The 13,014-nt window shown below is 41.4% G+C and overlaps 1 protein-coding gene across 2 annotated transcripts; it reads left to right on the top strand.

Moving 5' to 3' along the window:
* Positions 1–4,718: 4,718 nt before the first annotated feature.
* On the top strand, positions 4,719–12,222 carry LOC139573974 (interferon-induced protein 44-like). 2 transcript variants are annotated; one of them, XM_071398006.1, is made up of 9 exons: positions 4,719–4,838; positions 5,808–5,964; positions 6,188–6,275; positions 6,815–6,848; positions 7,142–7,343; positions 10,224–10,376; positions 10,462–10,654; positions 11,102–11,202; positions 11,602–12,222. In XM_071398006.1, exons 3-9 carry the CDS (start codon positions 6,224–6,226, stop codon positions 11,767–11,769), a joined length of 903 nt encoding a protein of 300 aa, XP_071254107.1. In that variant the 5' UTR covers positions 4,719–4,838; positions 5,808–5,964; positions 6,188–6,223; the 3' UTR covers positions 11,770–12,222. The 2 variants fall into 2 exon arrangements, with proteins under 2 accessions (XP_071254107.1, XP_071254117.1); XM_071398016.1 differs by lacking the exon at positions 5,808–5,964 and having other exon boundaries at positions 4,727–4,838.
* The last annotated feature ends 792 nt before the right edge of the window (positions 12,223–13,014 follow it).

Raw genomic sequence — 13,014 nt, 5'->3', positions numbered from 1 at the left:
GAAAAAGTCAAGGGGTCTGAAAACTTTCCGCAGGCACTGTATGTGATTTGTTAAGGCAAGTGTTAATCCTGAATTAATTTATTTTAAAAAGGTTTCTTCCACTTTGACATTAGAGTATTTTGAGTAGATTGATGACAAAAAAAATTACAATTAAATAAATTTGTCAAATAAAAATCTATTTAATCCACCTTTCAGTCTAATGACCTTCATCAGGATGTATCTTCTAACATTTCTTTCTGTTACTTGATTCCATGTTTATGGGAACAGGAAGCACATATTAGAGACCTCTAACCTCAGACACCTCTAACTGAGAAGTGTGATTTCATCATGTGATTTACTAGAAGAGCATAGTAAAACCAACCAAAACCAAACAAAAAACAATAATCTGAGACAGTGATTTATATACAGTGCCTTGCAAAAGTAATCATACCCCTTGGATTTCTTCACGTTGTATTGTGTTACAAAGTGGGATTTAGATTTTTTTCTCCTTTTATTGTGTTACAAAGCGGGATTGACCCTGATTGGTTCCACTTTAAATTACGTTCATCTTATAAATGCTTGATAAAACCTTCATAAACACTACAGAAATGTGTTACAAATCATCTATAACTGTGTATCATGCTTTATAAAGGGTTCATAAATGTGGAATAACTGTGTGACATAACCACCAATGTCAAATGTGACATTACCCACTAGGTCAAATATGATACCTTAATAAAAGGCCTTATAAATCATATTAAATTGATTCACGCATGACTGTAAGTCACTTTCGATAAAAGCGGCTGCTAAATTTGATATATAATATATTATCACTAAAACAGTATATCAACCTATTTCCCTCTTGGGTGCGTAGTCAGTGTTGGACCTGACCTCAACTTCCCACAAAATGCTGTGCTGCAGGATGACACACGCTCTAAAGTGCAGTCATGCACAGCAAAACACATTGGTAGGGCTTTTTTTTTTTTTTTTCACAGGTTTTGGATTTCCCCATTTTTTTTCTGGTTTCCGGTATTTTTTCACACTTTTGAAATAGAAAAACAACTAAATTGGACTTTCTGTGTTCATAACAATGCTTAAGCCACATCAGTGGAGGACTTTTGAGATCTGGGAAAAATCAAAGAAATTATTTTTGCGTGTAGTTAACCTTTAATTCAATACGCACTGTTGCGTATTGAATGCACTGTTGTTTGGTTAGCAGGTTTTTTGTAGTGATGTAAGCTCACTTGATGTGATTCGGCCGCCTATGCAATGGGAGGAGTGGAGTAAAAGGACAAATCAAATCACAATTTATTGGTCACATACTCATATTTAGCCAATGTTTTTGCGGGTGTAGCGAAATGTTTGTGTTCCTAGCTCGAACAGTGCAGTAGCATCTAACAATTCACAACAATACACACAAATCTAAAAGTAAAAGAATGGAATTAAGAAATATATAAATATTAGAACGAGCAATGTTGGAGTGGCATTGACTAAAATACAATACAATAGAATACAGTATATACATATGAGATGAGTAAAGCAGTATGTAAACATTAGCCTCTAATGTGCTAGTGATGGCTGACTGTTTAACAGTCTGATGGCCTTGAGATAGAAGCTGCTTTTCAGTCTCTCGGTCCCAGGTTGGATGCACCTGTACTGACCGCGCCTTCTGGATGATAGCGGGGTGAACAGGCCGTGGCTCGGGTGGTTGTTGTCCTTGATCTTTTTGGCCTTCCTGTGACATCGGGTGCTGTAGGTGTCCTGGAGGGCAGGCAGTGTGCCCCCGGTGATGCGTTGGGCAGACCGCACTACCCTCTGGAGAGCCCTGCAGTTTCCGTCCCAGGCGGTGATACAGCCCAACAGGATGCTCTCAATTGTGCATATGTAAACGTTTGTGAAAGTCTTAGGGGCCAAACCAAATTTCCTCAGCCTCCTGAGGTTGAAGAGGCGCTCTTGTCACCTCACTGTCTGTGAGTGGACCATTTCAGATTGTCAGTGATGTGTACGGAGAGGAACTTGAAGCTTTTCACCTTCTTAACTGCGGTCCCGTTGATGTGGTTAGGGGAGTGCTCCCTCTGAAGTTTCCTGAAGTCGACAATCATCTCCTTTGTTTTGTTGACATTGAGGGAGAGGTTATTTTCCTGGCACCGCTTCGCCAGAGCCCTCACCTCCTCCCTGTAGGCTGTCTCATCATTGTTCGTAATCAGGCCTACTACTGTTGTGTTGTCTGCAAGTTTGTGGGGCCCCTGTGTTGAGGATCAGCGAATTGGAGGTGTTGTTTCCTACCTTCACCACCTGGGGGCGGCAAGTCAAAGCCCAGTTGTACAGGGCGGGGTTCAGACCCAGGGCCCGAGCTTAATGATGAGCTTGGAGGGTACTATGGTGTTGAACGCTGAGCTATAGTCAATGAACAGCATTCTTACATACTGTAGGTATTCCTCTTGTCCAGATGGGATAGGGCAGTGTGCAGTGTGATAGCGATTGCATCGTCTGTGGATCTATTGGGACGGTAAGCAAATTGAAGTTGGTCTAGGGTGTCAGGTAAGGTAGAGGTGATATGATACTTAATTAGCCTCTCAAAGCACTTCGTGATGACAGAAGTGAGCGCTACGGGGCGATAGTAATTTAGTTCAGTTACCTTTGCTGTCTTGGGTACAGGAACAATGGTGGACATCTGGAAGCAAGTGGAGACAGCAGACTGGGATAGGGAGAGATTGAATATGACCGTAAACACTCCAGCCAGCTGGTCTGCGCATGCTCTGAGGACGCGGCTAGGGATGCAGTCTGAGCCGGCAGCCTTGCGAGGGTTAACACGCTTAAATGTCTTACTCACATCGGCCACGGAGAACGAGAGCCCACAGTCCTTGGCAGCGGGCCACGTCGGTGGCACTGTGTTATCCTCAAAGCGGGCGAAGAAGGTGTTTAGCTTGTCCGGGAGCAAGACATCGTTGTCCGCGTGGTGGCTGGTTTTCCCTTTGTAATCCGTGATTGTCTTTAGACCCTGCCACATACAGTATGTCGTGTGTCTGAGCAGTTGAATTGTGACTCCACTTTGTCTCTGTACTGACGTTTTGCCTGTTTGATTGCCTTACGGAGGGAATAACTACACTGTTTGTATTCGACCATATTCCCAGTCACCTTGCGTGAATGCTGCCATCTATCCACGGTTACTGGTTTGGGTAGGTTTTAATAGTCACAGTGAGAACAACATCCCCTATACTCAGTCACTCAGTCACCATGTCTGTGTATACGTCAATGTTATTCTCAGAGGCAACCCAGAACATATCCCAGTCCGTGTGATCAAAACAATCATGAAGCATGTATTCCGATTAGTCAGACCAGCGTTGAATAGACCTTAGCACGGTTACTTCCTATTTGAGTTTCTGCCTATAGGAAGGGAGGAGCAAAATGGAGTTGTGATCTGATTTGCCAAAGGGAGGGCGGGGTGGGCCTTCTAAACATCCCGGAAGGGGGAGTAGCAGTGATCGAGTGTTTTACAAGAGCGAGTACTACAGTCAATGAGTTGATAGAACTTCAGTAGCATTTTCATAAAATGTGCTTTGTTAAAATCCCCAGCTACAATAAATGTGGCCTCAGGATATGTGGTTTCCAGTTTGCATAAAGTCCAATGTAGTTCGTTGAGGGCCGTTGTGGTATCAGCTTGAGGGGGAATATACACGGCTGTGACTATAACCGAAGAGAATTCTCTTGGGAGGTAATACGGTCAGCATTTAATTGTGAGGTATTCTAGGTCGGGTGAACAAAAGGACTTGAGTTTCTGTATGTTATCGCAATCACACCATGAGTAGTTAATCATGATACATACACCACTGCCTTTCTTCTTCCCGGAGAGTTCTTTATTCATGTCTGCGCGATGTACTGAGAACCCAGCTGGCTGTATGGATGGTGACAGTATATCTCGAGAGCCATGATTCCATGAAACAGAGTATGTTACAGTCCCTGATGTCTCTCTGGAAGGAGATCCTCGCCTGAGCTCGTCTACTTTATTGTCCAGAGACTGACCATTAGTGAATAATATACTCAGAAGGTGGTGTGCACGTCTCCTTAGTCGGACTAGAAGTCCACTCTGTATACCTCTTCTCCGCCAGCGGCGTCTTGGAGCAGCCTCTCGGAAAAGTTCAATTGCCTTAGGGGGTACAAACAATTCGGGAAATTCGTATTGCTGGTCGTAATGCTGGTGATTTACCTCCGCTCTGATATCCAAAAGTTATTTCCATCTGTAAGTAATAGCACAAAAACAATTCTGGGATAATAATGTAAGAAATAACACATCCCAAAAAATACTGCAAAGTTGCTTCAGAGCTAGAAGCAGAGCTGCTATATCTGCCAGCAACAATACATATTATCCTGAGCATCATGAAATGACACCATATATCTATTCTACAAACCCTAATGAGTATTCCTTCCTTACACCCAGAATAGTTATTGCTCTAAGCCAATCTATTTTGTCATTGTTGGTCTTAAAATATGTTTTTAAAACCATATTTTTTATTTGTTTTCATAAATTACTTTTTTCCTTTTCTTGTTGGCACAATAAAAGTGGCCCTTGATTAAAATGTATTATGTCTTATCAGCTAATGATATTACAAAGTCTTGAAATGTGAGATTGTATTTTGAATGTTTCCTCGTTACCATATGAAGGTGATGTCATCAATTGTGCTGCTGAAAGAATAGAACTGAGTGGGACATTCTTTATGCAGATGAAACCAAAACAGAAACCAAAACCAAACAAAAAAACTATCCTTCGAGAGGTATAAAAAGGAGTGTCAGACTTAACCTTGACACTTATTTGGGACTTCATCGAATTCTTGACACATCTTATCACTGGAAGACTTGAGGTAGGTTATAGACAATTTTGGTCCATTTGTTTATTGCTTTACCGTTGATGTTATGTTCAGAAATTAGGCATAAATAAGATGGTGGACTTTGCAGATGGCTTCGAGCTACCACAGGCTGAAGGAAGGATGAACTGCCTGTCACTATAATACCTCCAAAAAAGCCCTGTTCACACCTGTTGTTTACACCTGATTTTTGTGATACAATCACCATGATCAGATTACTCTCCAACTATGGTCCAGGGAGTCCACACCAGGGTTTGCGTCAGTTCTGAATTGAACTGAGGATACATTTTGAATTCCAATTCACATCTTGAGTTTGAATTATAAATTGTCTGTACTGTAAAATTTAACTTTTACCCAATCTACTTACCTATGTGCCTTTACTCTGTGAATGGTCGGTCAAAGTCTGTCTGCTATTTAGTGTTGTTAGGACATTCAGTCCTCTTTTACCTATCATAAGGTTCAAAGTGAACTTGTTGCTGTATGAAAGGACTAAATAGCTATGTCTACGTATGCTCATATATATATATAATTTTTTTTTTGTACATTTACAGACTGTAAATAAGACATGTTTACACTAAGACAATATGCTCATGTGGAACACCAAAACATTTATGGATTTTGGGGTATTATTTGCTATTGTTTGTTCAACAGTTCACTTGTTTACACCTTGAGCTAACATGTTTGTTTTGTGATCTGATTGATTTGATCATATCAATATATGATGACGGTTTGTTGTCTTTACACATGGTTTTAAAATGTGTCTCTTATCGATCCCCTGTGTTGCATTGGGACCAGATTTCCTGGTGCCAGCCTGTATGCAAATTAGTTGAAAGATATTATTTATTTCAAAATAATATTTCTATTTTTATTTTACCCCAACTATATTGATACCATAAGTCAATGGTGCTACCTTTCAATGATTTTAGAAGCCGGTATAATTATGATTTGAATTGTTTGACCATCCAGATCTGTTTACACTTGGTTGATATCCAGATGCAATTGGTCCCTGATTACCTCCGGAAGTGGTCTGGAAGATCATATCACAATGCGTCTTTAATTGTCTACCCTGTAATAAAATGTGGGCACAATTATAATGTGGACAAGATGAAGACAAAGGATGCATGTAAGCACCAGGAATAAACAAGGCTAGTGAATGTATTATTTTTATATTGTGTGTGTGTGTGTGTGTGTGTGTGTGTGTGTGTGTGTGTGTGTGTGTGTGTGTGTGTGTGTGTGTGTGTGTGTGTGTGTGTGTGTGTGTGTGTGTGTGTGTGTGTGTGTGTGTGTGTGTGTGTGTGTGTTTGTTTGTTTGTTTGTTTGTTTAGAGTATTTATTTTGTATTTCAGTTGAAACAAACTGAAGAATAATTTGAGGAGAAAGGCATGGGGTTGTTTAAATCTAAACCTAGCCCCCCAGCTCCACCTCCATCACCAGGTAATTAGTACGTTTATATGTATGCAGGGGTTTAATCACCATTTTGTACTTTTTCATTACATTTTTTTTTCCAGAAATGTATTAAACCTCCATTGAAATACATTTTAAAAATCTAATCAGTGATTAAAGGGATCACACTTCTTACCTCACCTGGGCTGCTTTCAACTGACCCAGAAAGAGCCCCCAAAAACATCAGCTATGATATTGTTTCATACTGTATATAGGCATAACACTTCTTAAGGTAAAACATGTTTTACTTTGAGTTTGAGGACATTGTAACGCTTTACAGAGCCTCTGGGAGGCTAAATGGTGTTGTAACATAGCTAAGGGAACTTTCAGAATCTATGGAACGGGTACATGGAGTAATTTTGGGGAGTATCATGCCTTTTCAATTTCAGTTCTGTGGAGAGTTTTGCTTTTAAAAATTTAGTCCAGGGGAGGGTCATGTAATTTGTAATTGAAGAAATTTCAATATTTCATGAAAAATATTTAGTGAGAAGTTCTTTATCAGAATATGTACTGACTCTTTTGTTTAACAGCTTTTAGCAACGAATGGAGACGCACACCTTGGGAGTAAGTTCAGCATACACTAACCTTTGTAGATGCACAAAAACACATGCAAATCTGAGAAGTGTAAGATTGATCACAAGTCTAATTTGTTTGGTCTCAGGTCACTACAACTTCAATGTGGATGTTTATGTTGTAAACTACCCTACTACCCCTACTTATATTTTATGATGAACCAGATGGAGACATGTGTTTAAGTAGGGGTGGTGGGTTGTTGAATTAAGTGCTTCAGAACCTAATCAAGATTTAGCCTAACCCTTTCTTTAACCCTTTCTCTGGTTTTTACTGCCCTCTGACAGTCAGAAAGAGGAAATGCTGCAGAAACTGAAAGACTATGTTCCTGAAAACCCTCAAGTGAAGACTATCAGAATCCTCCTCCATGGACCAGCTGGAGCGGGAAAATCCAGCTTCATCAACTCCATCAACAATATCTTTCAGGACAAATGTATGAACATTGCCTTAGCTGATAATACTTTTGCAGGTGCAAGCTTCACAAAAAAGGTACATTCTTAGGTATTATGTGACACATTCAAAGTAGCAATTGTTCACAACAATATATATATATTTTAACCTATATCTAACATACTGTAACTATATGGTCTAGAACAGGGGTAGGCATCCAGATTCAGCCACAGGACGATTTTTGTGGGAGTGTATGGTCGGGGGGCCAGAACATACAGTGGGGAGAACAAGTATTTGAGACACTGCCGATTTTGCAGGTTTTCCTACTTACAAAGCATGTAGAGGTCTGTAATTTTTATCATAGGTACACTTCAACTGTGAGAGACGTAATCTAAAACAAAAATCCAGAAAATCACATTGTATGATTTTTAAGTAATGAATTTGCATTTTATTGCATGACATAAGTATTTGATCACCTACCAACCAGTAAGAATTCTGGCTCTCACAGACCTGATAGTTTTTCTTTAAGAAGCCCTCCTGTTCTCCACTCATTACCTGTATTAACTGCACCTGTTTGAACTCGTTACCTGTATAAAAGACACCTATCCACACACTCAATCAAACAGACTCCAACCTCTCCACAATGGCCAAGACCAGAGAGCTGTGTAAGGATATCAGGGGTAAAAATTGTAGACCTGCTCAAGGCTGGGACGGGCTACAGGACAATAGGCAAGCAGCATCCAGAAAATCACATTGTATGATTTTTTTTTTTTTTTTTTTTTTTTATCCCCTTTTCTCCCCAATTTTCGTGGTATCCAATCGCTAGTAATTACTATCTTGTCCCATCGCTACAACTCCCGTACGGGCTCGGGAGAGACGAAGGTCGAAAGTCATGCGTCCTCCGAAGCACAACCCAACCAAGCCGCACTGCTTCTTAACACAGCGCGCCTCCAACCCGGAAGCCAGCCGCACCAATGTGTCGGAGGAAACACCGTGCACCCGCCCCCCTCGGTTAGCGCGCACTGCGCCCGGCCCGCCACAGGAGTCGCTGGAGCGCGATGAGACAAGGATATCCCTACCGGCCAAACCCTCCCTAGCCCGGACGACGCTAAGCCAATTGTGCGTCGCCCCACGGACCTCCCGGTCGCGGCCGGCTGCGACAGAGCCTGGGCGCGAACCCAGCGCTTTCTGGTGGCGCAGCATAGCACTGCGATGCAGTGCTCTAGACCACTGCGCCACCCGGGAGGCCACTCATTGTATGATTTTTAAGTAATTAATTTGCATTTTATTGCATGACATAAGTATTTGATACATCAGAAAAGCAGAACTTAATATTTGGTACAGAAACGTTTGTTTGCAATTACAGAGATCATACGTTTCCTGTAGTTCTTGACCAGGTTTGCACACACTGCAGCAGGGATTTTGGCCTACTCCTCCATACAGACCTTCTCCAGATCCTTCAGGTTTTGGGGCTGTCGCTGGGCAATACGGACTTTCAGCTCCCTCCAAAGATTTTCTATTGGGTTCAGGTCTGGAGACTGGCTAGGCCACTCCAGGACCTTGAGATGCTTCTTACGGAGCCACTCCTTAGTTGCCCTGGCTGTGTGTATCGGGTCGTTGTCATGCTGGAAGACCCAGCCACGACCCATCTTCAATGCTTTTACTTAGGGAAGGAGGTTGTTGGCCAAGATCTCGCGATACATGGCCCCATCCATCCTCCCCTCAATACGGTGCAGTCGTTCTGTCCCCTTTGCAGAAAAGCATCCCCAAAGAATGATGTTTCCACCTCCATGCTTCACGGTTGGGATGGTGTTCTTGGGGTTGTACTCATCCTTCTTCTTCCTCCAAACACGGCGAGTGGAGTTTAGACCAAAAAGCTCTATTTTTGTCTCATCAGACCACATGACCTTCTCCCGTTCCTCCTCTGGATCATGGACATGCGCTGGCTTGAGCAGGGGGACCTTGCGTGCGCTGCAGGATTTTAATCCATGACGGCGTAGTGTGTTACTAATGGTTTTCTTTGAGACTGTGGTCCCAGCTCTCTTCAGGTCATTGACCAGGTCCTGCCGTGTAGTTCTGGGCTGATCCCTCACCTTCCTCATGATCATTGATGCCCCACGAGGTGAGATCTTGCATGGAGCCCCAGACTGAGGGTGATTGACCGTCATCTTGAACTTCTTCCATTTTCTAATAATTGCGCCAACAGTTGTTGCCTTCTCACCAAGCTGCTTGCCCATTGTCCTGTAGCCCGTCCCAGCCTTGAGCAGGTCTACAATTTTATCCCTGATATCCTTACACAGCTCTCTGGTCTTGGCCATTGTGGAGAGGTTGGAGTCTGTTTGATTGAGTGTGTGGACAGGTGTCTTTTATACAGGTAACGAGTTCAAACAGGTGCAGTTAATACAGGTAATGAGTGGAGAACAGGAGGGCTTCTTAAAGAAAAACTAACAGGTCTGTGAGAGCCGGAATTCTTACTGGTTGGTAGGTGATCAAATACTTATGTCATGCAATAAAATGCAAATTCATTACTTAAAAATCATACAATGTGATTTTCTGGATTTTTGTTTTAGATTCCATCTCTCACAGTTGAAGTGTACCTACGATAAAAATTACAGACCTCTACATGCTTTGTAAGTAGGAAAACCTGCAAAATCGGCAGTGTTTCAAATACTTGTTCTCCCCACTGTAATTATAATATTGTGTACACTGCAAATTGACCGCAACTAAGCCCCAAAAGAGATAGTATTTAAAAATAAAAATCATTTCATACCTTGATTACATTGAGACACGATCACATCTTTTATTTTATTTGTGGGAGTACTTGGGAACAAGAAAAATCTCTTGCGGGCCGTTTTTGACCCCCGGGCCGCCTGTTGTCGACCCCTGTTCTAGAAGGTAGACAATTTACATGAATATATAATTAATGCCGTATGGTTTTTATACAGTACGCAGTTGTAATTTTGCAATGTATTTCTACAGTATGAAACCCACAAAATTGTGAAAGAAAAACCTGGAACCTACTACCCCTTCCTCTTCTATGATGTCATGGGGCTGGAGAATGGTATTGACAAAGGAGTTGATGAGGCGGACATTATCAAGGCCCTGAAGGGGCATGTAAAAGAGGGTTACACGGTAAGAACTGAACACAGCAACTTCTCAGCCTGTAAATATGTTTGCTATATATAATAAACATTGTTTTACCCTCTTTTTTCACCAGTTTAATCCTGTATCACCTTTAAAAGAGGAGAATGAGTACTATGTCAAGGCCCCCACTCTATCTGATAGAGTTCACTGCCTAGTTAGTGCAATACCAGCTAATAAACTACCTATGATGAATGCCAACAAGAATGATGAGAATAATGATGTTTTCAAGAAGATGAGAGCCATCAGACTAGCTGCAAGTTACATGGGTAACAAGTTTTTATGGAACATTGTTTATAATGTATAATGTTGTGGCGGGGTCTCATCATACATTTGACTAGTCGGTGCTTATCAGCCCATATCAGAGCAGAGTTTGAACCCTGGGGCGCGTTCAGCAGGACACAACATTTTGGATCGTTCAGATTGAAATATCTAGTGTAGAACAAACATGCCTCTCCAACCTATAGACCAAGGATTCATGTCCTCTCTGGTCATGACATTTCTATCTGCAACATTCAACAACGTTTGGAAAATGAATTTTGCCCTGGTCTTGAACCCAGTTTTAAATATGCGTTTTTCACTAATAATACAGTATATTTTCATGTAAAATAAACAAATTATTTAATACATACACAAACTGATGTGATACTTTAGACCTTTAGTAGTAATAAGATGGAAGAGACACAAGATTCAATTGGTTTCCATGTATTTGGCAGGAATTCCCCAAATGGTTATTCTCACCAAAGTGGATTTAGCCTGTCCATTGGTGAGGAAAGACCTGAAAAAGGTATATTGGAGCAAGTATATAAAGGAGAAGGTAAGTGAACAATATTTTTAAAGTTTTGCTAGAAATGCAAGTATTTGCAGATTTGGAGCTCCATAATCTTTCTTGATGAGGAAAACATTTACATGTTATGTCTGTCGGGAGACTGTGTCATATGACTGATAATGAGGAACAATTATTTTGGTGCGCTGGTTTTGTGTTACTTGCTATTTGGATTAATTATACGATTTCGCAGTTTTCATGAGTTTCATATCTCGGACTGGTTTCGGGTTGCCAAGATAGGCACTCCTGGACCATAGGCCCTGGCCTACAGTATGAAATAAGTGGTTTGAGAGAGCACTTTAATTTATGCTTTTTCGTCTTCCTGGGAGATACATGTCCAAGTGTTATTCTACTCATCTGATTGAATTGCAACCATATTCTTTCTTGCAGATGGAGCAGTGTAGTAATGAACTGGGGGTACCAGTGAACTGCATTTTGCCTGTGAAGAACTACCATGAGGAAATCGACTTGGATGATGACATGGATGTGCTACTATTGAGATCACTGAAGCAGATGGTGGACTTTGCAGAGAGCTTCAAGCTATCACAAGCTGACTGATGGATGTACAGTACTCGATCTACAGCGTGTCACTCTGTAATACCTCCATCTAAAGAAGCCCTGTTCACACCTGGTATTTTACACCTGACTTTTGTGATCCAATCACCATGATCAGATTACTCTCCAACTATGGTCCAGTGCGTCCACAAAAGGGTTGGCATCATTTCTGAATTGAACTGAAAATACATTTTGAATTTCATTCAAATCTTGTGTTTGAATTATAATTGTCTGTACTGTAAAATCAACTGCTTCCCAATCTGCTTATCTATGTCCCTCTACTCTGGGAATGGTCTGTCAAAGTCTGTTAGTGTTGGTAGGACATTCATTAAACAATAGTTTCAGTCCTCCTTTACCTATCATAAGGTTCAAAGTGAACTTGTTACTGTATGAAATGGCTAAGCAGCTATGTCTATGCTCATATTTTATAAAGTGAGTGTCATAATTGTTGAAGTTGCTGTTATTTGCAGTCCTGGATCATTTACTGTACATTTACAGACTGTAGATTGAGATCCGTTTATTGGTCAATTGCACCACAAGGTCCAACCGAAATGTTACTTCAGCTTTTAACCCAACCCCCCCCGAAAGACACACATACAAACATACACATACAGGTTTTGGAGAGGTGCAGGGGGCTGCCACACTGGGTGCCCTGGGACCTGTTGTTGTGGGGGGGTTAAGTGATTTGCTCAAGTGCACAACAGCAGGCAATGGCATCTGGGATTTTATACCAGCAACCCTGGTTGCCAGCTCACTTCCCCACAGAATTTTCCCATCGGACCCGGGATTCGAACTGGCAACGCTCTGGTTGCTGACTCGCCACTAACCTGACATCGTTGAAAATTAGCATTCCAGTGGTATGAGTCCTATATATGTATTTCATAATTAAGTGTCAACTAACTCTATCGGAAATATGGTACTGTGCAATGTCATCACACCTCTGAGGACACAGAAACAGACCAGTTTGAAATAGTGTCTCTAGAAATTGTGTTTTCAAATACACTAAGACAATATGCTCATGTGGAACACCAACATGGGATTGATTGTTTGGTATTGTTTGTTCAAGTCTACTTTCAAAAAGGACATAACCTGTTCTTACTAATCAGTTTTCCCTACCAGCTTCAGGCATGACATAAGTGAAAGTAAAAGTTAGAGGCCCCTCTTACATCAGTGAAGTCTAGCCACCGTATCAAGGTCACTGTTGTTAGGCAAGCATTTACTGGTTAATCTAGTGCCATTGTAGTCATA

Source organism: Salvelinus alpinus, chromosome 1 (assembly GCF_045679555.1).
Source record: "Salvelinus alpinus chromosome 1, SLU_Salpinus.1, whole genome shotgun sequence".
Classification (NCBI taxonomy): Eukaryota; Metazoa; Chordata; class Actinopteri; order Salmoniformes; family Salmonidae; genus Salvelinus; species Salvelinus alpinus.
This window is presented reverse-complemented; position numbering and strand designations above follow the sequence as displayed.

Coding starts and splice junctions, on each gene's coding strand:
- LOC139573974 (XM_071398006.1), top strand. CDS start 6,224: ATGGGGTTGTTTAAATCTAAACCTAGCCCCCCAGCTCCACCTCCATCA. Junction 6,849..7,141: donor TGGAGACGCACACCTTGGGA/GTAAGTTCAGCA, acceptor GCCCTCTGACAG/TCAGAAAGAGGAAATGCTGC. Junction 11,203..11,601: donor GCAAGTATATAAAGGAGAAG/GTAAGTGAACAA, acceptor TCTTTCTTGCAG/ATGGAGCAGTGTAGTAATGA.